Source organism: Lagenorhynchus albirostris, chromosome 8 (genome assembly GCF_949774975.1).
Source record: "Lagenorhynchus albirostris chromosome 8, mLagAlb1.1, whole genome shotgun sequence".
In the NCBI taxonomy this organism is placed as follows: domain Eukaryota; kingdom Metazoa; phylum Chordata; class Mammalia; order Artiodactyla; family Delphinidae; genus Lagenorhynchus; species Lagenorhynchus albirostris.
This window is the reverse complement of record NC_083102.1, coordinates 51,597,992-51,625,717: the sequence shown is the minus strand read 5'-3', so window position 1 is coordinate 51,625,717 and position 27,726 is coordinate 51,597,992. Positions and strand designations below refer to the sequence as shown.

Here is a 27,726-nt window from a genome sequence, read left to right as displayed (position 1 = left end):
AATCCGAGTGCAAGGAACTCCAACGTTTGGATGCAACAAAATCAGCAGACAAAATCCCTCAGATGAACCAGCCCTGGGAAACAGATACTCTACCTTAATGCAAGAAAGGCTTGGGAGAAAAATTACAGGTCTTCCTGGCCTCACTGCTGACTTGACATTTGATTTTTGGAGTTACTAAAACTTTCTATGCTTCATCCTGTTTTTCCCCAAAGGTGAACTGAAAATAGTATAAATTATAGAATGCTGTGAGAAAAACACCTTATATTTTTGTTTATGGTGAAAGAGTATATAAAATCTTGTTGCAAAGAATAATGTAACTACTGAGAGTTAAATAAAACACAGGTAAAAAGAACAGAGGAGGGGAAAAGCAGTTAAGCTATTATATTATCAAATGAATAACTAGTCAGTTCAGCTCTAAATCGGATGATTTTAAAAGCAGGCCTGGAACTTCCCTGGTGGTGCAGTCGTTAAGACTCCGCGCTTCCAGTGCAGGGGGCGTGGGTTCGATCCCTTGTCAGGGAATAAGATCCCACATGCTGCACGGCGCAGCCAAAAGATATAAAATGAATAAATAAAATTTGTTGAAAAAAATAAAAAGAAAAGCAGGCCTGGAAATAAGTGTCATCTCTGCCAGCTGGGTCACAGTCTTTCCTGGAGGCAACATCAGAAATAGGCCAAGTCTAAAGAAGAAAATTAAGAATGGTGAGTTCTTCACATCAACATTCACTTCACCCAGTTGTTAAAGCAATGGGTTTTTGTCTGCTTGCTTGCTTAATTTCACCTTCCTTATATAGATATTAGAGGCATCTGAGATTTAAGGCTCACTTCCATGAAAGGGCCAGCTCCCAGTGTTTGAGGAAAGAAAAATCATGGCTATCGCTGACCAAAATGCCATGATAAATAGCTGACATGTAAGAATTCCATAGTATCTTCTTTAAGAAACAAATTTACATAGGGTAAGAAAGTTTCTTCTCTCCTAGAACTAAAGACTAACACTACTAATTATAGAAGACTTTCTGCTCACACATATACATATATACACATGCATACTAAACTTTAGAAGGAGCAGATTCTTTCTTTAGTATCTCAACTGTCCAAGAGTTTTCCAAGAACACAGTCGAGAAATAATCTTAGTAAAATACTGCAAGAGCAAAGCTCCTGCTTAAAAGAAAAAGAAGGAAAAGGCAATAAGTCTCTAATATCAAGAATCTTCAAATGTTTTTTTATCTGTAACTTGACAGTCACCCACCAAGGTTTTGTGTCCCAGTAAAGAAAGACTGGGACACAAAATGAGACACAAACCTTGCAAAAATATCTATATTTTTGGGGATTTCCCAAGTAGCTAGAATGAAGATTGGTTGGAAGAACACACCAGTTATCTCAATTACCACAATTATGAAATGAAGGAAGGAATGGATATGTGTGTGTGTGTGTGTGTGTGTGTGTGTGTGTGTGTGTGTGTGTGAGAGAGAGAGAGAGAGAGAGAGAGAGGGAACTTGACCAATTAAGAGCAAGCATGCAGATTACCAGCCATCCCTAAGGAAACCATGTCTCAGAAATATGGAATCTTTCAATGCGTGCATAGATTAGAACATAGCAAGAATCTGCTACAGAGATTTAGTATGACATGAATCTGCCCCCCAAATTCTTAAATTGATGGGCTTCCGCATACTATCAGCTGGTGTCTCCAAGCTGCTTTGAAGGGTAACTCCTTGCCCTTAAATTATAGGGAAATTGAAAGAATCCATTCATGATGCATGTTTATTAGAAAACAAATACCCAATGAGAAAATTTTTGTTAAATGTGCTGCATTACATGTATCAGATCTATAGTTTTTCTGGGATATGGACTTCAAAAGCATCTGAATCTAAATAAATTAAAGAGTAAAAATTTTCAAACACGCTACTAGGAAATATCTAAGGGGTAGCAAAATAATGAAATTACTCTGTTGGACAAGAGTAATGAAAAAACTCTAGACATTACTTTTCCTTGCACTTCCATTATTTATTGGCACTAGTGACTACTGCCCCTTGCAATAAGTAGATCAATCGTGTTACTTAATCCTTAGCACTAAACACTTTCCCTAGAAAAGTGAAATGCCTTTTAAAAATACATTGACTGTAAATAATCTCTTAAAGCAGGAATTCTAAGAGATACTGCTATTGAGAGAGATAGAAAACCTCACCAAACCAAGTCACATTATCCATTGTACATCCAATAATGCTCGCACGTGCATGTGTGTGCATACCTGTGTACACATCATGGCAGGAATAGCTTGTAGTCAGCTGTAACCTAGAAAATAATTACTACTTAAAACAAGTAAACTCTGCAGTGCTGGTGAGTTCAACTCTAAAAAGATCTAATAGAAGGAATAACTGCTGCTCTAAAATGGAGACAGGATATAAATCCTCACTGGAGGGTCTCTAGACCTAGGACAAGGTAACAGTGTCTAGTGATGTTAAGTCAGAATCAAATGTAGACTATCCCTTAGGCCTGAAATATGTCTTCATTACAAGAAAAAACCAAGACAAAACTTTCGGAGATTTCTAACTACTGTTATGAGTTTGTGTCTGAATAAAAAGAAAGAAAATCCAGGTCTGACCACTCTTTTCTTCACTGGCATGAACTCGGCTCTTGATAGGAACAATATCATGTCAAAGGTTGATGGAACTTGACCTCCTCTGTGTGAGAAACAAAGGGTAGGGAATTCCCTGGTGTCCAGTGGTTAGGACTTGGTGCTTTCACTGCTGAGGGCCTGGGTGCAATCCCTGGTCGGGGAACTAAGATCTCACAACCCGTGTGGTGTGACCAAAACAACACCACCAAAAAAAAGGATCCAAAAAACAGAAAAGATTTACAGATAGGATCACAGGGAGCCAAGACCTTGTGAAAGCGCGTCGGTGGAGCTTGGGAGCCAATAGCTTGATTAGAGCCATTCATACTTCCCTCTGTTTAAACTCTCTGCCTTAACAAAAGAGTAAGCATGCAGGGGCACTGAACTGTTTTCAATGTTCCATACATGACTCAGGCTTCTACGCTGTTGATGTGTTTTGACATAAAGCTGAATAAACCAAACTCTATAGTTGTTGCCTCTATCGGGGGCAAATTACGGCAGTTTAATGAGGCCTCTGTGCCTCTGACACACCAGGTTAAAGAAAGGATTCCTACAAGATATCCTGATTCTCTTTTATAAAGGAAAAATTCTGGGCACAGCCTTTCTTTCTGTTCGTTTTATAACAGCTTTTGTTTGTTTGTTTCTTTTTACTTCTTGTTGCTCTGAAGCAAATGAATACTTTGAAGTAACACAGAAGTCACTTTTTAATTCATTTATTAATTGAAATGTCTTTTGGGGAGAAAATGGGAGAATGTCTTTACTTCTGAGAAGTGTGTATGTCGTCACTCTGAACTACCCCACTGAGCTTCTGGGAAGCTGCCTCCTGGCAAAGCCTCCTGACCAAAATGTTCCCTAGATCAGCATCCTCAGCAAACTGCCGCCAAGCCATCCTTTCTGTCCTTCTCTGGCTTCCCCTGCAGGTCCCATCCCCTCCCTCACCACCATCACGTCCTGAACCCTACCTGTGCTCAGGACTCCATGAGGACCATAGCGGACGCTATGAAAGATACAACCACTGCCCACAGATTTGTATGGTCTGGTAAAACATGTTACTCTTGTACAAGGCAGTGACATAATCCAGTAGTACTAAACTCTTTTGTCCTAAAGAGTTTTCCCTCTCTTTTAGAACCGTGAGCAGTTACTTATGAAAAGTGGCAGAGGGTAGTGGCTAAGACTCCAGATTCCAGATTCTGTTTCAAATTCCACCCCTTCCCAAACTGAACAATCTTGGGCAAGTCATTTAAGCTCCCCATGCCTCCGTTTCTCCATTTAGTAAATGGGAACAACAGTATCAACTTCTGAGGATTGCTGAGAAGACTGAATACCTGTAAAGTATATAGAACAGTCTAGTGCCCTCAATGTTATTTATTATTACACCACATGAGCGGCCAAAGTCTGAGGGTGCGTGACGAGAATTCTGTGTTACGTCCAGAAGTCAGAATTATTCTTGCTTCCCCCTCGTCACTTCCAGACGACAGTTCCTCTATTCCTCTCTCCTGGAGGTCCACGCCTCACAGCTACACCACCCTCCATTCTCAACTCTGGACCAAGTGCCTCTGTATTCCCAGCACTCAGTACCTCGTGTGACACAAAGCACATGCTCACTTACAAATTTAAAACAAATCTGACGACTCTTACCTGACAATAAGATGGATTTGCAAACTGTAAATTAGCCCAAAATGGGAAGTATTCCTAGTTCTCAGGAATATAACCTTAACAAAGGTTGCTTTCATACCGTCAGTTAAACCAATTATTTTATTGGTCTCTTTGTTAGTTCTCCAGTAGTTTATAAACACTAGCACTGTTACAGAGGGTAAAACCTTTACCAGCATAAGCACTCTATTCCTTAAAAATTTCTTACCTGTGTCCCTGTGCTCATTTTATTCAATCAACATTTGTTGGTGAGTTTGTAGCCACTTGGCTACATGACTTGAAATGTGTATTATCTATAGTTCAGAGGGAGAAGGATGGAACTTTGAGCTTTAGGGAACCTCAATGAGTTATGTGATTCAGTTCCCACCTGTGAGAAAACATCTACTCAAAACCATCTTGAAAAAATGATTGCTGAGCCTATTTTGTATGTTTTTGAGACAGTTCCTCAACCTCTAATTGTAGTTTGTCCCAATGCTGAATCATCTTCTTTCCCCTCTTCAATAGCTAACAGAACTCTCTTAATGCAATTTAGACCTATTTCCTCCATTTGTGAAATAGGATACGTTCAAAGATGACTTGAAAGTATGCCTCTCATCTGTTAGGCACAGTAGAAACTATGTGTTACTTTGTAAGCTTTATGGCAGGCTAGCACTAAAAATATCTACCAACTACACAGGATAAAACATCCTGCAGAAAGAGTGATCTATAGCCATGCATGTATAAACATAAAAGAGAAGTACATTTAAGTGCACCAAAGTAATACCCTCTTGCAAAGAAGAATCCAAGTGCAATACATGGGGGGTGGTAGATGAATTACACTCAGCCACTCAAGTGAAAATTTGTGTGGTCTTCTTTGGTAAGATAATACAATCCTTTGAGAACGTATAATGAAACTGAAAATACCGCCAGAGATTTGGATACTTTCAAATAACTTCACTGGGAAAGCCCCCAACACAGTTTTCATTGACATCCTCCATCACCCACCTTCTTGGGAGTAGTAGTCTTGTTACTCAAACTTGACAGTCATGCTCTAGCCTTGGAATCATTGTATCAACTGTTCTCTCCTCCAGAAAGGCTCTTCCACAGAAGAGCCTGGCTCACTTCCCACTCCCTTCAAGCTTTTCCCAATGTCACCTTCTCTGTGAGGCCTATTGGATCACCCTATTAAAAATTACAACCTATGTCCCCTACAACCCCCGCACTCCCAATGTCCATTACCATGCTATAATTTTTTCTTTTCTTTTCCATAGTACTTACCACCTTCTAATATACTAAATAATTTATGCTTTATTATGTTTTTGTCTATCTACTAGAACATAAGTCCCATGAAGAAACAAATTTTTTTTTTTAATTCATTGATGTATCATAAGAAGTCAGATAGTGCCCGCCTGTAGCAGATCCTCAATAAATATCTGGGGAGTAAATTTTTTAAACGTCAGTTCAAAAACCAAATCACAGGAATTAATTCCATCTCTCTCCCTCTCTCTCTCTCTCTCTCTCTCTCTCTCTCTCTCTCTCTCTCTCTCTCTCTCTCTCTCACACACACACACACACACACACACAATGTTAAAATTGCCCAAAACAGTTATTAAGCCTTAATCTGAAAAATAAAAGAACCAATGGAAAAATTTTAATTGCAAATCTGGCAAGTTTAAACTTTATCATAAAAGGAACAGGAATCTAAGTCTATTAAATATTTTCAGTCTTCTCAGTTCCCTCATTATTCAAAGATAGAACAAGGAAAAGAGAAATCAAGAATCTCTAGTTCTAGTGAAAACACGCTGCAGAGAACAGGAGCTATAAAAAGGCATGATTAATAGCTCAAACATAACTAAAATACCCAACTGCACAAGGGCCAGAAGGTGCAGAGACAAGTGTAGCTTTTTCTCTCATTGAGCGAAATGTGAGAACTAAAACAGACTCAATGGCCCTATGGAGATGGGCTATTCCACGAAGACTCTCCAGACAGATACACACACACACACACACACACACACACACACACACACACACACCCCACCAGCAACAATAATATCTGCACCTGGAGCTGCTCTTGCTGAACACTTTCTGCAGTGAGCATATGATGCTAAAAGAAAAGCATATGGGCTTCTTCTAACCCAATTATTTCTTGAGAAAGAGAAATAACACAAACAATTAACTTTGGAATAACAGATTTTGGAAAGACTGTTTGTTGAAAACTGTTGGAAATTCAGGAACACATGGTTGATTGATTAAGTGTTAAAATATTTATTAAATATGGGAATCCACTACAAGAAAATGGAAGTTCTTCCATGGAGCTGAAGGCCACATCTAATGCTGGGCTGCGTCAGCTTAGCAAGAAGCTGAGCAAAGGAACTGATTATCACGACTGGTTTACAACGGGACCAAAAACAGTAGAATGACAAAAAGTAGAGAGCCAAAAGAGAAAGGGAAAACTGAGAACTGAGGATGACTAAAAGTTTCATTAAAAGCTATATTAAAAACCACTGATTGTATGCTTTAAAAGGATGAATTGTATGGTACATGAATTATATTTCAATAAAGCTGTTATTAAAAAACTATATTAAAAATTAAGATTGTGGTCATAAACATAATTCAAATGCAGAAGAGGAATGGTCTTTGTTATAATAACTGCTACCTTTTATAAAATTCTGGGAGCCCTTCTTCCTCAACTGTCTGTTCCCTTAGATTTTTGTCTTTTGAAATTCTTAGATTTTTGTCTTTTTTTTTTTTTTTGCGGTACACGGGCCTCTCACTGTTGTGGCTTCTCCCGTTGCGGAGCACAGGCTCCGGATACACAGGCTCAGTGGCCATGGCTCACGGGCCCAGCCGCTCCGCGGCATGTGGGATCTTCCCGGACCGGGGCACGAACCCGTGTCCCCTACATCGGCAGGTGGACTCCCAACCACTGCGCCACCAGGGAAGCCCGATTTTTGTCTTTTGAACATGTTTTTTAAAAATAAAATAAAACAAGCTATTAAATGGAGCATCCTATCCTCTACTAAAGTTAAAAATATAGCTTCCAACACTCAGCCTAGTTTGGGAACTATGAGTCCAAGCTTTATCTCACTGCCCATTAATCTCTTCATGTTGTGCCCTCCCTTCCTTTCCTCACTTCCAAGCTGGGAGCAGCCCTATGAGGATACAGACTATTGAGGGCTCAACTAAAGCAGAGATGCTTCCCATCCCAAAGTAATGGAGCTGCATTGTTACTCATTTAATTAAAAAAAAAAAAATCCCACCTGATGTTTGAACCAATATTATATTGGGGGTTGGGGGAGTAGGAGGACAAGATTAACTTGGTTTGTTAAATTCCTGGAAAAAATGCAGTGAGAACAAAGCTGGGACCCAGAATTAGAACGAGGGTCCAAATTGTTCTACCCTCCTGGAACATTTGATGCAAATCACAGCTCTTGTGAAAACAATCAAAGAAATCCAGTGATCTGTGTACACAAGAAACTGGGCAAACAGTTTTATACCAAGATATAATCATTATGGGAGCTAAAAAACGACAACAAAAAAAAGAGCTAACATGTACGGAGCCCTTACCATAGGCCAAATGCTCAGCTACAAACTTTATGCATTTTATCTCCTTAATCCTCACAACATATAAGCTGGGCGCTATTCTTATTCCTATTTTATTGGTGTAAAAACTCAGGATTAGAGAAATTAAGTGCAGTTAGTGGCAAAGGTGGGCTTTGAATCCATGCACTCTAATTCCAGGTTCTTAAACTCTTAATCACCATCCTACAATACTTTCTTAGAAGAAAACTATATATCAGGGAGTCGTTTTACTAAAAATGAAGACTTATTCTAAAACTATAGTAGATTCGGCAGTAGTAGAGTAATACATAAACACAATCATGTAGAAAAGAATCGATATGGATAACACCAAGAAAATTTTTTTTAATCTGTTAAAAGATACCATGAGAATAGATAAGCCACAATTTTTAAAGTATTTGCAACAGAGATAAACAATAGGAGAGAATCCATAACATACATAAAATGCCTGTAAATCAATAAGAAAAAGACACTTGAAAAATGGGGAAAGTATATAACTAGGCCATTCAAAGGAAGAAATACAGATTACCAAAGGTGCTCTACCTCATTAGTCATCAGGGAAATGGAAAGCAAAGTAATCAGACACTATTTCACACCCATAATATTGTTAGAAATTTTAAAGTCTTATGATTCCAAATGATGATAAAGATGGGGATACACAGAAATTCTCATGCGCCATGGGTGGAGTATAAATTGGTATATCGTTGTGTGATTTGTCAATATGTGGAGAAGTTGAGAAGGGACAAACCCTAAGAATCAACAATTTCACTTCTAAATATATGCCCCACAGAAACACACGCACATGTATGCATTAATGGCATACACTGATTATAACATCAAAAAATCAGGGTCGGGCTTCCCTGGTGGTGCAGTGGTTGAGAGTCCGCCTGCCGATGCAGGGGACACGGGTTCGTGCCCCGGTCTGGGAAGATCCCACATGCGGGGGAGCGGCTAGGCCCGTGAGCCATGGCCGCTGAGCCTGCGCGTCCGGAGCCTGTGCTCCGCAACGGGAGAGGCCACAACAGTGAGAGGCCCACGTACCGCAAAAAAAAAAAAAAAAAAACAGGGTCAATCTATAAATGCCATTGACAGGAAAATAAATACATAGATGAGGGTAGGTTTATAAAATGGTAAGCCAGACAGCAATAAAAAGGAATGAATTCAATTACTTTACCTGCATCAAGATAAGAGACTGAAAATCAAAGTCTGTCACATTATTCTATCTATTTTTTGGTATATTTAAACTATTTCAAAACATAAGCTTTTTAAAATTAAAAAAAGTAACAAAAGTTGTCTTGAAGAAATTTTCATATGCACCTTCACGTGCCTGATTTCACTGATGCCACACATAACAGCTCAGGGGTGAGTAACACAGCCACAGAGATGTCTTTAATACTGTTGCCAAGAAAACTATAAGAAACAAAAATTAACAGCTGGAAGCTGCCAGGAGGCACGTGACTCAATCTTTAAAACCTTAGCCTGAGCTGCCTCACAGGTACTGCTAGGCTCCCCTGTAAGGAATCCTGTAGAACAGTTTTTTAAACTGTGGATCAGATCATGACCCATTAGAAGGCTCTGAGATCACTTTAATGAACCATGCCAGGATTTTTTAGAAAATGTCAAAGAACAGAGTAGAATGAGAAGCATACACTGCATGCTTCAAGGATAAGTATTGTTTCACAACACACTTGTTTTGATCTTTGGTGTATGTGTGTGTTTTCACTTGTTCATACGAAAACTTTAACACAAATGTTCATAGCAGTATTATGCATGATTTCCCCAAAGTGGAAACAACCCAAATCTCCATCAAAGTGAATGGATAAATAATGGATGTTATTCATCAATAAAAAGGAATGAGGGGACTTCCGTGGTGGTACAGTGGTTAAGAATCTGCCTGCCAACGCAGGGGACACAGGTTCGAGCCCTGGTCCAGGAAGATTCCCACATGCCGCGGAGCAACTGAGCCCCTGCGCCTCAACTACTGAGCCGGCATTCTAGAGCCTGCGAGCCACAACTACTGAGACCGCATGCCACAACTACTGAAGCCCACACACCTAGAGCCTGTGCTCCACAACAAAGAGAAGCCACTGCAATGAGAAGCCCACACACCACAACAAAGAGTAGCCCCCACTCACCGCAACTAGAGAAAGCCTGGACGCAGCAACGAAGACCCAACGCAGACAAAAATAAATAAATAAAATAAATAACTTTTTTTAAAAAAGGAATGAGGTAAAAACGCATGCTACAACATGGATAAACCTTGAATCATTATGCTAAGTAACAGAAGCCAGTCACAAAAGACCAGATAGTCTATGATTCCATTTTATGAAATGTCTAGAATAGGCAAAGCTATAAAGACAGAAAGTAGATTAGTGGTTGCCCAGGGCTGGGGGTGCAGCTAGGCAGGGCGGGAGAGAGTCTGGGGAATGTGTATGGGATTTCTTTTTAAGGTGAGGAAAATGTTTAAAACTGACTATGGTGATGCTTGCACAATTGCTTGAATATACTAATAAACTCTGAATTGTACACTAATGTTAAATGGGTGAATTCTATGGTATGCAAATTATACTTCAATAATGGCCTTATAACTATATATAATGAAAATATGAATTATTTTGTTCCTGAGATTATACTAAATCAGCTGAAGTCATGTTAAAGAGTTCATTTTTGTGGGCCACTTACTTAATCTTAACATTTTGACATGGGACCCCCTTCCTGACACAAGCCCTTACTTTCCTTTCTCATCATAAACCTACTTTCAGATCAATCCTTCATTCACACTATGATATTAATGCTTGAAAACAGCTCAGAGGGCCATCCCTCTCTAGGGTCTCTACTTATACCAAAGTGGCTATTCTCAAGTGGTGTGTTTTCTGATTTAAATCAAACGTGCATATCTTTTAGAGCATGGAGGTTTCACAGAGTAATAGTTCTATAAGAGTAGTATCTACCACCTAAGAAATAAAGGAAGCAAATATTTTTTACTCAGCATAATTCCCTGGAGTTTTGTTTGTTTGTTTTTTGCCACTTGGCATGTGGGATCTTGGTTCCCCAACCAGGGATTGAACCCGTGCCCCCTGCAGTGGAAGTGCAGAGTCTTAACCACTGGATGGCCAGTGAAGTTCCAGAAAGTAAATATTTTATATTAACTTGTTAGTCCACGATAGGGAGGTAAAGATTGAGAAAAAAATAAAAATAAAACAAAATATTAGACAAGAAAGTATTGGAGGCTTAGTTACAGGGAGAAAAAGAGGATGCTGTCCTTGGTTCAAAAAAAAAATCAAAACTCCACGAACAAATATCAGAAAAACTCCTTAGCTAAATATGTCATACGAGTTCAGAACTATCAGAAATACTATATGTCACTTTCCCAGAAGACAGACATCATTGTCTTAAAGAAAATGCAGCTCCAGGCAGCAAATGGCAAAGTCTGATGAATAAAGTCACACACAAAGGTTAAATAGCTTGGATTTATTTGTGTTGGGAGAGACAGGGCTAGAAACTGACATGAATGATTTTGTCACAGTGATTAAAGCAGCCGGGAGATAGCAAGGCAGCTTTATATGGTAGAATATCAGTCTGCCAATCATCGTCCAAGTTCCCACTGCTTTCTCCAGTCTTCTCTCTCCTATCCTCATGGCCCTGCCTCACACATGAAGCAAGGGGGACAGCTACTGCAGTTCAGGTGCTCACCGTGATGGGATCCTCACAGAACCTGGGCGTTCTATATAGACAGGGTGGCTCTGTCGGGCCGGCAAGAATGTACGCGGAGGGAAAAAAAATTTTTTTTCAATAATAATAAAAAAAGAATGTACGTGGAGGGAAGGGGAAGAAAGAGGTCAGGGATAAGGTATAAATGTGGAAAGAGGCCCGTGCTCCTCTCGAACCCATCCCAACAAAAGATTTTAACAATCCGGAGGAAAGAAATACTGTGATGGTTGGAAATACATCAGAAGAACATAAATGGTCACAGAACACTTTTTCTGCATCTTTGAGATTGAAAATTGAAACAAAGGCAGACCATAAATATTGGCTGAGTACCACCTATCCATCAGGCAGAGTGTTAAGCAGTGAATAAATAATGGTGAAAACGAATGACAAAGCTCCAGCCCAACATTAGGGTCCATCTCATGGGGACACCTTCTATTAACCCACCCAAACGATCAGTGCACCAATACCCCTGCACCAACACACACACACGAGCAGGAATAATTTTATGCCAAGCCTGTGAGGCAAGTTGAACTATTAGTATACCTGTAAAAGTGCCTCGTCATTGCTCAATGCTGAGTCTGAATCCTGCAGCAATGGAGCAATGGACCCCTCTGGAAGACTCTGAGAAGTGACACGCTCAGAAATTGTGGAGGATGGACCAGACACATAACTCAGAGTTTAAGTCCAGGGGATTATGAGCAGAGAGAACAAGGAGAATGATTTTCGGAAGGCGACTATTCCAACAGCAAAGAGCAGAAGTGAAACTCACTGCAATCCACACCCAAAGAAGGGAATGAGTGAGGGACAATTTAAGGGGAATAAAAGAAACAACAAATGAAAAAGAAAAAACACATTAAAAACAGGTTTAAAGGTAAGTAGTAGAGTGGGAAGCTTGTTGAACTATAACACATTTTGCAAATCCCAAAATAAGTCAGTCCAGCAACAGGCAACAGGGATGGTTCCCAACACTGAATATAAATAACCTTTCAGAGACTTGTTTTTACTTTAGTTGCTAAGAGAAAAAGAGGCATTTGACAGAAAGAGAGTAGGGGAAAAAATACAAAATAAACCAAGGGTCATAGGGAAAGTGAACAGAGCAAGGCTATGTTCACAGGAAAACGATAAATGGAAAGAGGCAACAGGAACGTGACAGAGCCTGAACTGAGAAATGAGAAAAGAAAGAGATGAGAGAAAAGAATAAAAATAATCGACCAGGGAAAACCTGATATAACAACAGGGGTCTAGAGGCATAAGAATGGAACAGGGCTCTCTAAGTCATGGCATCAATGATGTCATCCAGTTCTCATTTGCTTTTTGAGCACTTGCTATGTACAAGGCTCTGAGCTCAACGCTGGGAAGAAATAAAAATGGGTATTTTTTTATTTATGCCCTCACACCATGTTTTTCCCTAAATTAAAATGAAATAATTCTTACCCCGTCACCCTGGGACAACTGCAAACTTCATGATTTCATAATCAGAACACTTAAAAAAAGTCCTAAAAAACTCATTAGTCAATGACCTCAAGTAGATTTCATATTAAATTGGTTAAGTTATGAATGAATAGTACCTTCCCTTCATTAATTATGAGAGAATATTGTCCATGCAAGATCATTAAGAACTCTAAGGACATCATGCTAAACTTACCTCAGAAATTAAATTAAATGAAAAATTCATAGTATCTCAGCACCTCTTTTTATCCTGGAGGATGCTGAGGACCAACAAAAGTTGCTACACACCATGGTGAAATAGCCTCGTCTCTAGTCACTCATCCAGTCAGAAATGGCTTCACCTTTGGTGATAGCAATGAACACAACTTGAATTTTGCCCACCTTCTTATCAATCAATATCTGTCCAAGCTTTCAGGTACTTTTATGAGGAAATCAGTTTGAAAAAAAGCAGTGTGCTATTTATAGCTAAACAAGCTGTATACTTTTGTAAAACATAAGAACAATTTTCCTGTCCTGCATCAAAACTTCCATTACCTTCAAAGATGTTTAAGTTTCTATCATAGTCAATAAAACTCTTTCTAAGAAATGATGGCTTGATTACTTAACACAATGGTAAATTTGTTAATGTATCTGTAAAAAAAAGTTCCCATTCTTCTTCTTAAACACTTCCCTAAAGTTTTCTTGAAAAGCACATCAAAGTACTCCTAACTATTGCTAAACTGCAGGTGATACCAAACTAATCTTGAAAATAACCCACTATTTATAGCAAATGGAGACTGACACCAAAATTATCCATCTCAATAAGAACAAATTTTCCAAACTCCCACTTACAAACACTCTTCCATTATTAACATACATTTTTTTTAAACACGTACCACATGCCATGTAAAATGAGCTTGTTGCCCATTTTGCACAAACTAAGTGTGATTTTTCAGAGCATCAGCTGTCACATGAGTTAGGAAATCAATCTTTAAGTAAGTGTCATCTCCTGATCCAGGGCAGGCACAGTCTGCAGTCTGAACTACGTTAGTGGGGAAAAGAGCGGGCCCCTGAAAGCCCCCTCCCACTAGCCTGCAGAGCCTTAGACAAGACCAGTGAAGAATATGATCTTGGGGGAGGAAGGAAGGAGGGAAAATAAGGAATAAAGAAGAAGAAGAATAGGAAGGAGGAGAAGAGAATGAAGTGGAGGAAGAGGGAGGGGGACAGGAGTAGGGGGGCAGAAGGAGGAGAAAGTGGTCCCTCCCTCTGAACCAAACACTTAAAGCTCCTGAGGGCGTGGAAACAATCCCAAGGGCCATTAGAGCGAGTCTGGCTAAAACACACACAGTTAAGACCTGAGTCAAGAGTGGAGCCAACCCCTGAAACCTCAATGGGCTGAGATCAAAAACTCAGAAAGTTTCTCAGAATTTTTCACGTTACTCTCTCTAGTTGAGCCAGGAGGATACTGGAATGAGCTGGCATAGTGGACCCAGTGGACCCTCTCTAGACCTGATTTTTTTTTTTTTACTTCCCTGAGCCTTGCCTTCCACTACCCTTTTACCCATAGCCTGCTCCTGCCCCATGGCCTGATGACCCAAGATTACGCTTCTGCAAACTGCTACGACTCCAGCCTACCCTAGGTTAATACTACCCGCATAACCTTGACTGCTAAGGATCCACAGCTAGGTTCCAGGCCAGACTCCTGACAGGATAGTCCAAAGGCATTCAAAATCCACCAGGGAATTCACGGACACCAGGTCTATGAAGTGGCAGCTCTCTGTGCAGCATCTTGCTATCTAATCCAAAGAAAGAGAAACCACTGAGAGCAAAGCTTGAGCTCTGACCAGGAGTAGCAACTGGTGTGTCCCAGCCTGACCCCAAAATCCTCACCTCACTAGAGGAGGAAATGAAGGCAATTTCTCCCAAAGAACCCTGCTTAAAAGGCAAATTAAAAAAAAACAAAAAACATAAGAATAGAAATTGACCAGTTAGAGGCATGATTCAGTGCCAAACAGAATAAGAGGTCGAAGAAAACTGTCAACCGGTTCTACTGCCTTGGGCAGAAAATTTTAAAACGACTTGCAAAATGTGAGCTCTTGAGGTCTAGCTTCAGGGAAGTATCATCGATTTCCCATCTTCAAAGAGTCATCTAATGTTCCTTACTTGGGACCAAAAAAAAAAAAATGCAGCAAAAGGGCAACTACTGCTAAGTGCTAAAATTTCCTCATACAAAATTGATTTTTAAAAAGGAGAATAAAAATGTTGATTTACCCTTACAGATGAATATGATTCTGAAACATCGTTTCAATACAAACAACAAATAGATTGTGAGACAGGATGGAGCAGGAGGAGGGAAGGATTAAAGCTCCTTACTCTTTCTCTGTCTAGCTTTAGAACTGCTGATATTTCTGAATCATGGTACAACATTTTAAATTTTATCTTCAAAATCAAGTTATATATAATACTCTGCTCTAGGGAAAACAGATTTCTGTCTTAAAAGCAACCAGAAGGTAAAATCAAAAAGTAAAGGACACCGGGCTTCCCTGGTGGCGCAGTGGTTGAGAGTCCGCCTGCCGATGCAGGGGACACAGGTTCATGCCCCGGTCCGGGAAGATCCCACATGCCGCGGAGCGGCTAGGCCCGTGAGCCATGGCCGCTGAGCCTGCGCGTCCAGAGCCTGTGCTCCGCAAAGGCAGAGGCCACAACAGTGAAAAGCCCACGTACCGCAAAAAAAAAAGTAAAGGACACCTAGAAGTTTAAAATCAGTTTTTCTATATGATGTTTTCATATTTTTAAAAATACAGCATATTGAACTCCGTTTCTGTGTCAAATAATTGTAATTATCAAAGGGGTTGTAAATTCAATATTTGAAAAGACTAAAATTATTCATGCATTTATTCATATGGAGCCCAACCTTATTCCAAAAAAGATTTCAGCTTGTTTTATGTGGACAATTACAAGATAAAATAAAATTTTTAAGTAGATGAGGAACCCAGGGGAGACGGAAAACTCTTTAATTCAATAAATATTTATTAAGCACCAACTCTGTGCCAGTCACTGCTCTAGGCAGTGGAGATGTGTGGTGACGGAACAGACAAGATCACTATTCTCATGTAGTTTACCATCCAGTGATGGCATACTGAAAGAAAGACAATAAACAAGTCAATCGTTAAAAAGAATGTCAGGGGCTTCCCTGGTGGCACAGTGGTTGAGAGTCCACCTGCCGATGCAGGGGACATGGGTTTGTGCCCCGTCCGGGAGGATCCCACATGCCGCGGACCGGCTAGGCTGGTGAGCCATGGCTGTTGAGCCTGCGCATCCGGAGCCTGTGCTCCGCAACGGGAGAGGCCACAGCAGTGAGAGGCCCGAGTACCGCAAAAAAAAAAAAAAAAAAAGAATGTCAAGTGCTAGGAAGAAAAAAGACTAATGGTGACAAGGAGGGGAGTGGAATGGGAATACTTTAGAAAAGTGGACAGAGGAAACCTGTTGAGATCACTTTTTTTAAGCCTAATATTAATTTAGTCTAACGTGCGCTTGAAAATGTGCACAGTTATGACTTCCCAGGTTGATAAATTATCACTAGTCGAGAGAGATTTCAGATGACTTTTGCATTGAAATAGGGATGATGAGAAAGAACAGGACAATGAGCTAGGAATGAAGCTGCTATGAAAACTTATGCTGGGACTTCCGCTTTGGAGGAGGACACAATTCGCCTTGAAACTTTTGGCATCCAAGTCAAGGAAGGAAACACAGTTACAAGATAGATCTCTCCTGTTGGTCATGCTGAGACACCATGTGTAATGTTCTCCAAGACTTCAATGAATAATGTAACTGGTTTCTCAGGAATATTTCTTACAATGTCCTTCAAAATATCCTTTAGAAAAGCCTGGAAGGTGATTGAAGAGGTCAGGGAAGTGACTGAGAAAACTGATACCAATTCAGATACCAAACTCCCTTGTGACTAACTGAAATCCAAGAAGATTTAAGAAAAAATATCTTAAACCTTGAGAATACAAAGAGCTCCTAGACCCTGGGTACAAACTGGAATCCCCTGGAGAGACTTTTTAAAATACTCCCACCCCAGAATGCACTATGGAGGAATAGATGATAATTCTCCATAAATAGTTTCTGTTAAGTGAATTTCTGGCAGATTAAACTCCAACGAGTATTCAGAGTGCAGATGTTCTCTGCTACCATTTAGAAGAAGATTCAGATATTTCCATGTGGTTAAAAGAGTATCTGAGGTAGAGGTAGAAATTATACCCATTTCTAGAAATGAAGACATACAACAAATGTGAAACAGGACATCAATTCACCCCTGAATGAAGCTAGTGAGGGAGGAGACTAGGGCAGGGCCAAGAGTTTTAAAGAAATGTTAGGTCTGTTCCAATACATAGATGACACAGTAACCACATGTTAAATAAGAAAGATTACAAGAGGCTTATTTTATGTGGATCTCTAACATTTTCTTTGAGAATTCTTAACCCAATTCTACTACTTGTCAGTTGTATGACCTTGGGCTGGTTAATTAGCTTCCTTAAGCCTCAGTTTCCTCATCTATAAAATGGGTATAATAATATCTACCTCATAATGAGAGATAACACATTTAAATCACTCAGCACAGTGTCTAACACATGGTAAGTATTCAGTAAATATTAATTCTTATTTTTAACTCTTTCCCTCAATATTTGCTTTCTAATGCTTTTATTACCAAAGTAAACACATCCAGCTAGATGTTCACAGAAGCTATCATTTTGGTTATTATTACATCTGTCTTTGACCTGAATGCTTTGACATCTGGGACTCTAGAGCTACTTGTTCTATGAAGACACAAAAGATATTTTGTATCTTTTCATTTGGAGAAGGATACACAAACACGGATTCCTTTTTAACATTTCATGTTTCTGCTTTATGAAACTTAAAGCAGAAGAAGAGCATGTATAATTTTGGTACTGACAACTGGATCCTGAAATCTTTGATTTACGAAGGAAGATTATAACAATCAATGTTCACATGCAGTTCCAAAACAAAACATACATCCTTTGAGAGGTGTTTCTAACCTTTTAAATGTTAAATATCTTTATATATTCCATTCTCATTCTCAAGGTAGTAGAAATGAAGCATTCCTACTGTGTTCCGCAAGTTTCTTCACTACTATACAACTTTTAAAAACATTTTCAAGTGCTGCAAGAAATATATAGTTCCAATGGCACAGATGTAAGACATCTTTTACCCCAGTGCCATTGAAAGATATCTAAGGAAATGTTGGTGACCTCCTGTGCTAAGGCCAGGTTAGCCGGGTGCTTCAGCACATAGGCAGTGCAGTGGAGCTGAAGTGTCTGGGTTCAAATACCCTCTCTGCTACCTACCAGCTTTGTGATTTTGCAGCTAAATATTACCTGTCACATGATTCTTGTGAGGATGTAATGAGACTGTACAGATCAAAAGTACTCAGAAAACTGTTCAGCACATAAAAAGTAACCACATGAGTTACCATTTATTAAATATTATTAAATATTTTAGTGTATACTATAACATGACAACACTATTATAAGTATTTCTCTTTTCCTGGTTTTCTCTTTCCTTCCTCCTTCTTGCCATTCTCAAGGTCTCTTCCTCTTCTTCTGCCCTCCCCCACTCTTTTTAATAACATCCTTTTTCCCTTTGGGGCTTATGCATAATCCTCAATGATAAATGTGGCAATATCTGGGCCCCACTGGAGTTATAGAGTACTACTAACCCTATATGACAAGAAAGTAGACCTCCCTCCATGTACTTTTAGAAGGGGCTTTAATCATTAAAAATTATAGAACACTTGGCATTCTTTGAAATAAGAGGAAAGAAATAAAACTTAAGGACAATTTGTATCATCCCATAAGCTTTTAGAGTCATTCATAGTTTTCCATGTGTAGTTGTAAAGAAGCAATGAAAGACAAGATTCTTCTGTGCACGGAATGCATGGTAAAACCACTGGGCAGAATTTCAAAGATGCCCAAAAGAAATATATACAAATTGGGATCTCATAGACTAAAAGCAAGATGTAAGGAAAACTCCTACAATTCTAAATTTTATTTTCCTTTAACTATTTAACTGTAAGAGAAGGTTAACAGGAGAATAAAAATGTGCTGGGAAATGTCTCCTTCCTATTTATGTCAGTGGAACAAAGTTTTGATTGGTGGCAAACTTTATCAATATTGAGCTACTTAGGTTTAACAAATGCACATTAAGGAAAAAAAGAAGATGTTTGTGCTATCCTTGCAAAATACTTCTAAAGCTGTAATTCCTAGGAGTCCTTTTCCGCCAGGGAAGCAGTACTGCAGACAACTTATGGTTAAGCTGACTCAATGCTCCCAAGTGAAACAACCCAATTTTAAGTACAGCTCATCCATGCTTAGGCATATGGATAATTATATTCATAAGAACAGAGCACAGGCACTTCCCTGGTGGCACAGTGGTTAAGAATCTGCCTGCCGAAGCAGGGGACATGGGTTCAAGCCCTGGTCCAGGAAGATCCTACATGCTGCAGAGCAACTAAGTCCACGCACAACAACTACTGAGCCTGCGCTCTAGAGCCCGTGAACCACAACTACTGAGCCTGCGTGCCACAACTACTGAAGCCCCCCGCCTAGAGCCCGTGCTCTGCAACAAAAGCCACCACTATGAGAAGCCCGCGCGCTGCAACAAAGAGCAGCCCCTGCTCGCCGCAACTAGAGAAAAGCCTGTGCATGGCAACGAAGACCCAACACAGCCAAAAATTAATTAATTAATTAATTATTTAAAAAAACGAATGGAGCACAGCTATTGCTTGCCATCCTGCGACCATCTTGCATTTCCCCATTCATTACTGATTATTAAAACTATAATAAATGGTAGATCTATGTTCTTGGCACTTGACTACTTGAGAAGCTTACAACACTTTCCAGGGAATGAGATAGAAAAATAAGTAGCCCCTCTATTCACCGGCAATAAAGACTTCTGACAAAAAGAAATTCTGCTACTTGTAGAGAGAAGAAATTACTGGCTGCAAAACAAATTATTGAAAATGTATGGGGTGACCACACAGCAAAGTAAACCGCCAAATAACCTCTGATGCTACAGTAAAACTATCATGCCTGGCTAGCAAAGAAGGAGTAACCATTAAGGTGCTCACACTTAGAAACAGAAATTATGTGATCATCAGTATCAAACCAACAGTAGGACTCAGTAGGTGATGTCTTGCCCACATGGGTGTCCAATTAAAAATATATTTTATCCTATTATCTGCAACATACAATTTTTTCAGCACAAAACATTTCAAGTCAGAGGAAAGGAAGACTGAAATACTTTGAATATTCTAGCTCTGAGTGCTATTTTACTGAAATACTTTGAATATTCTAGCTCTGAGTGCTATTTTACAGGGCTGAAATTACTTCAGACTAGGCAGACGAAGGACAGCAAGGTTACCCACAATCAAATATAATTTCTTTGACTACCATTTCTAGACCTTCATGGCACAATAAGCTTTCAGTATGGGCTGATCATCTGATTCAGGATAAAAATAAAGTATGCATTCAAGTAACTGGCCAGATAGTACAGAAATCTTTTACAATATGGACTCATACAAACAGAATGATTATTTCACACCAATCAAACTGCCAGTATTTCCACAGAACTAAAATATTAAAATTTTTTCCAAAAATATAACTGTGCAGTTCCATTTAGTGATGAAAACTGAAGTAAGGACACATTAAAAGTAAAATTAAGGTGTCTTATACCATCACAGTTCTAGGTTAATGGCTCTATCTTACCTGGTGAGAAGTGATTCTTGAATGAGATTAGATGACTTATAACATTTCTTCCATCTCTACAACTGTTAAGATGCCACTTATGTAAATTCGAGTAATTTGTAACTTCTGGGAATGTGTTAAATTCAGGTAATTAGGGCACCATTTTGCATTAAGGCAATGTCATAAAATTTCTAAACAGTACTCAAGCAGCCTGGGGGAGTTAATGTTATTTAACAAAAACTCATATAGTGCTTACAGAATATGCAGCACTGTTCTAAGTGCTTTATAAATATTAACTCATTTATACTAAGCAGCTAAGTATACTTAGTAACTAAGTACTTACAAGCTTAATGAGTATGTGAATTGGCATTTAACAATGAATTAAAGTGAACAACCACTTTCACTCAGCCTTTGAAATTAAGATAATTCATTTCTGGGACTTCCCTGGTAGCGCAGTGGTTAAGAATCTGCCTGCCAATTCAGGGGACATGGGTTCGATCCCTGGTCTGGGAAGATCCCACATGCCGTGGAGCAACTAAGCACCCGCGCCACAACTACTAAGCCTGTGCTTTAGAGCCCGCGAGCCACAACTACTGAGCCCGCGTGCCACAACTACTGAAGCCCACACGCCTATAGCCTGTGCTCTGCAATAAGAAGCCACCGCAATGAGAAGCCCATGCACCGCAATGAAGAGTAGCCCCCGCTTGCCGCAACTAGAGAAAGCACACGCACAACAACGAAGACCCAATGCAGCAAAACAAAAAGATTATTCATTTCTAACAATTAGGGTTATTCCACGACAACATGAATCTGGTCAGTAACTCTCCTTACTGAAATCCTTGAATCGCTTTCAGGACAAGTCCAAATTCCTCAGCAAGTCATGAAGGTGCTGCAGCATCTATTTTCTGGTTTCCTGTTTTGTTTCATCTGTCCCTTAAATCCTAACTATTTGCAGTTTAAAATGTGTCTTGATGTCACATGCCCATGTACCTCCTGCCCCTTCTGTTTGATATGCCCACCCCTTCCCTTTAATTTGGCCACTTCCTACTCACCCTCAAAACACAGCTCAGGTAACACCTCTCTCTGAGAGCCCTGACTGCTCACCTGGGTTAAGCACTGTCTTCTCTCTTCCACAGCTCTCTGTGATCACCTCCAGAAAATCACACACAAGTACAGAGTGTAATTGCCTATCCATTCATCCATCTTCCTACCTGTCTGTAAATTCCTTAAAGGCTAGAACTGGGTCTTTTATCTCTTAATCCCCAGGGTCTTGCAAAAAATTGGTACACAGTATGAGCTCAAGTATATAAATGCCTTTTTAATAAACAAATAAACAAATCAGTATATACCTTTGTGAGCTGATAGAAAAACATCCTAATTTTATTTCTGAAGTAGAAAGGAAGTTGCTAAACATATTTATGAGTATAAATTATGTCTATTTTAATCACCAAAGAAATAACAAGGTCCATACAGAATTAACTTATGTTTTGGGGTTCAATGACAGCTCTCAACGAAACAAGAAATGACAAATTGCAGGACCACTCCTTAGTTTCCTAACTGTAGGAAGTGTTGGCTTATGACAACTAAGTCTTTACAACTCTTAACTGTCAGATTCAGTCCTACTAGTCAGTAATCACTAACTGTAGTTGAGGAGCATGGTAAACTGCTACAGCTCCCAGGTGATCCAGGCATCCAACCAGATGCACTATGTATACCTCACCATGTGAGATAATTGCTTGTCATAATTACTTTGATGATAAGACAGGATCTTCACTGTCATTTCTGACTTGAATGAATAATCTACTCACACTGTTTAACCTAAATCCTACCGATTCATTCACACCTCACCAAAAGCCAGAGTCATTCTTCTCAATAGTGAGGTTTATTCTTATAGGAAGTAGAAGCTGCACAGGCCCCAAGTATCTTCTGCCCCAAGTAGAGAGGCCTAGGAAGCAAAAAATCTACAGAAGTGGTATTTCAGAAATGGGGAGAAAAAGGAGGACTGACTGCCTGCTGTCCAAGAGTGGTGGTCTTTACCAACACAGAGAAGGGCAGAGGGTACCTAAAGACATCACCAGCATGAGACAGAGACTCCGGAGTTTAGAGGTGCAACCCTGCAGCATTTTCTGCATCTCTACTTTCTTCCTCTCTGAGAAACTCCTTGTGACTTGTTTTAAAGCACTGTCTATATCAGTAAAAATTCAGATTGTGAAAGACTCTACTGGATAAAAGACCCCACATCTTCAACGAATAAATTGCATGGAAAAAAGCAAGGAAATGGAGGGGGAAACCATGCATTAAAGAGACTTTAAAATCAAAAAAAAACCTAATTGCAGTTTATAGACATTATCTGGGTCCCGGATCAAACAAACTTAAATATATATATAGTATTTATATATTTTATATATTTACATATATTTAACACATTTATATATTTAATACATATTAGCTATGATAATATCATGGTTACATTTTCTAAAAAATCTTCATCTTTTAGAGGTGCATAGTGAAATTTTATAACTGAAATGATATGATTTGCTTCAAAATAATACAGAAAGGGAGAAAAAATAGGTAGGATGTAGATAAAACGAGATTGGCTATGAGATGCTAATGGTTGCAGCTGGGAGTCCATTATAATAGTCTGTCTACTTTTGTGTGTGTGTTTGAAATTTTTTATAATCAAAAGTTGTAACTGAGCATGAGAATATTCCTCTACAGAAATAATTCTAATGTATTGAAAAATAAGACAGTGTCCTCTGCTTTTTCAGTCTTACTATGGAAAAAAGTCAAAACGGAAAAGGTTAATTCAAACATTAATTCAAATAAGTAAATAAAATTCAAATAAAAAATAAATAAAATAGGTATTTACCAAACAATTCAAATGATGGGATTCTTCATTAATGCTTGGCATATTAGATTTTCTACTATAATAATGTAACTAATGGATATTACTATAGCCCTTTAAATTAATTTCTATCATGTTAAAATGTTAACAGAACTAAGTACTTGGCTACAAATACAGATTTAAGTAGTATTTTTCTATTTTTACTTATTTTACACTTACAGATAAATTACTGAGTATCACATCATCAAGATACATCTTAGAATATTAAGAATATATTTATACATGTGAAAATGTTCAGCCTGCCTTTGCTTCAGTGAAGTGTGCAAAATTTTCAACTACATGAACAAGTTCTACCTTAATATGTACTTACAGGTGGGTGAACTGGTTGCCAGGTTGATACATGTAAATACAAAAAATGCTTACATAGCCCCCAAATATTTACTTAAATTAACCAGTAAATTCAAAATAATTTTCAAGTATATCTGTGGATGTGTGATATTGACCTAAATATGGGTAAACGGCAGTTAGATTTTTATTTAAAAACATACTTTATAAATGCCCAATAAGCAACAGGGCCCTAATTACACCCAGAGGACTGCTACCAATGAAGAAAGGGGGGAGCCGGACACCTTTTCTGGAAGGTGGAGGTGAATGGGTACATCTCTGATGTCCACAAATTGAATGAGCTGAGAACCTTGCAGTTCAGCTTAATTTTAAGGTTTGAGTTTAGTTAGGGATGTCTAGGCTTGTTTTTCCAATTTTCCTACAGTACCAATCTTGGCTTAAATCACATAAAGTCTTCTCTCTGAAAATTAAAACAACCACAACAACAATAATGATGATGCAAATCCTGCTCAAATATTATATCCCTTCTTGCCTATGCATGACTTTTGCCTGGCAGAGGTGAGAGGGTCTCCGCCCCTTCGCTCAGGTTGCCACACAACTGGAGGCAACCCGCACAAACTCCTCTCCAGCAAAGCCCCCGGCCTGTGGCTCTTCTGGGGTTTGTTGCCCCTTTCTCTTCTTTTTTGCACAGGGAGCGCCACGCATGACTCGCATTAGAATTGCACTGGATTCACCCAAGACATTGCATCTCCAGGGCAACGGAGAGCAAACGCGGGGTCGGGGTGGGCCGGGCCGCGCGGAGGACCACCCCCAGCACCACGCCTCTCACCTGCCCGCCGCCGGGGTCGCCCCGCACCCGCGTATCGAGCGCGTCGTGCCCAGTTTCGTCTTCGCCCGAGCTGTAGATGAGCCGGAGTGGCACGATGCTCTGGCGCTCCAGGAACCGGTTTTCTTCCCTCCTCTCCAGCTCCGTCAACGAGGCGTCTCCTCCAGGCAGGAAAGGGGGAAGGAGGAATTGGGGAGAAAAGGCGAAAATAATGACCCTGACCCACAATCGTCCATCCTGCGGTCCAACGTCTCCCTTATGAAGATCCCACCTCCCCCTCCCTCCCGGACCCCATCTGGTAAGGATGCAGAGACACAAGACGCAGAGCCTTGGACCAGCTAATCTGACAGCATCCAGGATCGGGGCCCAGAAGCAGAGCACCCCTCTCCCATCCTCCGCATTCCTCTTTTACTTCAGAAGAAAAACAGGCATTTGACCTAAAGCTTCTAATGCATCCGCACCGTATTTTTGCTTCACTTCTCTCCACCCTTCTAAAAAAACAAAAAAATCTCCCTACGCACTCGGGAAATGGGGATGCCTCTTTACAAATGCGCTTGAGGGCTGCAAAGATGCCCGGAAAATGGTACGTCCTGGAGCCACAGAGGGCGGCGAACTTACCTGCCCGGCCGCAGCCCGCCGGGGGACAGGTCCCCAGGGCGCAGAGCAGCAAGAAGGGCACGGATACAGCCGCCGCCGCCTGCATGGTGCAGCCGTCAGCCCTCCTCGCCCGAGACGCTCAGCTCCTCATGCCCGGGCAGCCGCGTCCGGATCCCGCGCCCCGCGGCCCCGGCTCGCCTGGGCCGCCCCCTCCCAGCCTCGGCCGGTGTTGCGGCGACCGCGGCGCTGCAGCCTCCACCGCGGCGCTGCCTCAGTGCTGCATTGTGCTCCGCGGGAGCTTCCGCTGGCGGGGGGAGCGAGCGAGTGCTGCATTGGGCGGTTGGCTGTAGCTAAGTGGTTTCTAGCGCCACCCACCTCATCCCCTGGCAGAGGTTCCGGCGGGCGACGAGAGCTCGGCGGGGAGCGAGCGCCGGGTGCACTCTCCTCCGTGCGCGGGCAGGGGCGCGCGCACGAGAGTCAGCTGGGAAATGTAGTTCTCTCTCCACTTCCCGCTCATCTCCAGGACGGCGCGGACTGTCGCGACCTCGTGAGCACAGGGTCATCTACAAACTGGAGATGGGAGGGCGGAAAAGGTCGAAAGAAATAAAGGTCATCGCTGGCAAGGCCTCCGGGCACCAAGCATGCCCGAATGCGCCGACGCGGGAGCCGGGATTCAGACACTGCGTCCCCAAAGAACTGTAATAATGTTTCCTGCAGATTTAGTAGTTAATTTAAATTATTACCAGGCAATCATGCCCTCAAGAGTACATGGTAAGTTAATCATTCAACAAACATTGTTTGAGCACCTACTATGTGCATGGCAGTTGACAAGAGCAAGGGACACAACAGTGAAGGACACGGGTATGAGGCAACTGCTGTCAGATATATTGAGTGAATACCGTTTTGTACAGTACAGAGATGTTTTCCTCCTTCCCCGGAAGAATTTTTTTTTTAGTCCCTGCCTCTATTGACATGGTTTCAAGTCCATGCACCATCATGGTGATTTGAAAATACTCTCCGGTGTGTCAGTGTCCCAGCCCAATTGTGTTATCCAGAATTAAATACAACTTAGACATGGTTTCCCAAGCAAACAGTAGAGAGGGACTCTTTTTTCTGTTATCCTAAATTCTTGCCTAAGAGAAAAATCTATCATATTTCAGTAACCACATCTCACTGAGCTTATTGTCACTTCAAAAAATTTCCCCCAAATCTTCAACTAATGAGACCCTTAGGAATTCTATATATGACATGCAACTGAAGCCTGAATAAGGACTACGAAATTTCAATAGTACACTTTAGACCTTGATGCAGAAGTTTCCATAATAGTTACAGTAAAATAAAACTAGAACCCAAGGGCCTGGAAAAGCCCTTTACCTTCATTCCCTGCATTATGGACCCAAATCCTTACCCCAGTTCTCTCAGTTGGGAGAATTAATTTTACAGGTTTTGTAACTGTTCTGCTTCTCTAAGTATACCCCACAATTTTTAAATTTAAATATTTTGCTGTTACGAACAATGCCTCCCTGCGCATGTGTTGTGAGCATTTCTCTAAGGCAGATACCAAAACAAGAAATTGCTTGGTTCACAGGGTTTGCACGTTTTTTAAATGTAATAAATACATGCCTTTAAACCATTCCATCTCCCTGGGACAGAATGGACCTCCTAAGAGGCAAGGTAAGTGAGAAGATTCCTCTGGCACTAAGCTACAGTTTCCCAAGCAATGTGTTATGGGGGCAGAGGAGTGGGAATAAGCTTGTCTCAGTAGCACTTCAAAACACAGCATCCCATCCTATAGGGACACAATCTCCTTTGAATCTCTTGGAAGGTAGTGCATTTCGGGCAACATCTTTCCTATTTCATATATATATCTACATAGTTGTGGGAATTTTGCTGTTTTTCTTCTTTCATTTGATTCCCACTAGCTAGTTCATTAACACATTTCTCACCTCACATATTTCTCTTTTTTTTGATGAGAATATTTAAGTTCTATGCTTAGCAAATCTCTATTTAATACCGTTTTTTTTTAATACCGTTTTTATCAACTGTAGTCACCACTTTTTACATTAGATCTCAGATATTATTCGTCTTATAGCTGAAAGTTGGCATGCTTTTACCAACCTCTGTTTCCCCCATTCCCAGCCTCTGGTACCCACGTTTCTACTCTCTATTTCTATAAGTTTTACTTTTTTTTTATTCCACATATAAGTGATATCATGCAGTATGTCTTTCTCTGACTTATTTTACTTATAATGTCTTCAGGTCCATCCATGTTGCCACAAGTAGCAGGATTTCCTTCTTTCGTATGGCTGAATAATATTCCTCTGTGTGTGTGTGTGTGTGTGTGTGTGTGTATCTACACACACACATATATATATATATA

The 27,726-nt window shown here is 40.3% G+C and overlaps 1 protein-coding gene across 16 annotated transcripts in view; it reads right to left on the bottom strand.

The window, feature by feature from the left end:
- ADAM22 (ADAM metallopeptidase domain 22) overlaps nucleotides 1–25,556 on the bottom strand; it is a 240,513-nt gene extending 214,957 nt beyond the window's left edge. For 8 of the 16 annotated variants that reach the window (XM_060156984.1, XM_060156987.1, XM_060156986.1 and 5 more), the window contains exons 1-2: nucleotides 25,368–25,556; nucleotides 24,753–24,910 (exon numbers count right to left, since the gene is read on the bottom strand). In XM_060156984.1, the coding sequence (XP_060012967.1) occupies nucleotides 24,753–24,910; nucleotides 25,368–25,452 (243 nt within the window). In that variant the 5' untranslated portion in view covers nucleotides 25,453–25,556. Of the gene's footprint in view, nucleotides 1–1,821; nucleotides 1,868–24,752; nucleotides 24,911–25,367 lie in introns of all 16 variants that reach the window. The other 8 variants (XM_060156985.1, XM_060156993.1, XM_060156991.1 and 5 more) reach the window with 2 other exon arrangements.
- Nucleotides 25,557–27,726: the final 2,170 nt, after the last annotated feature.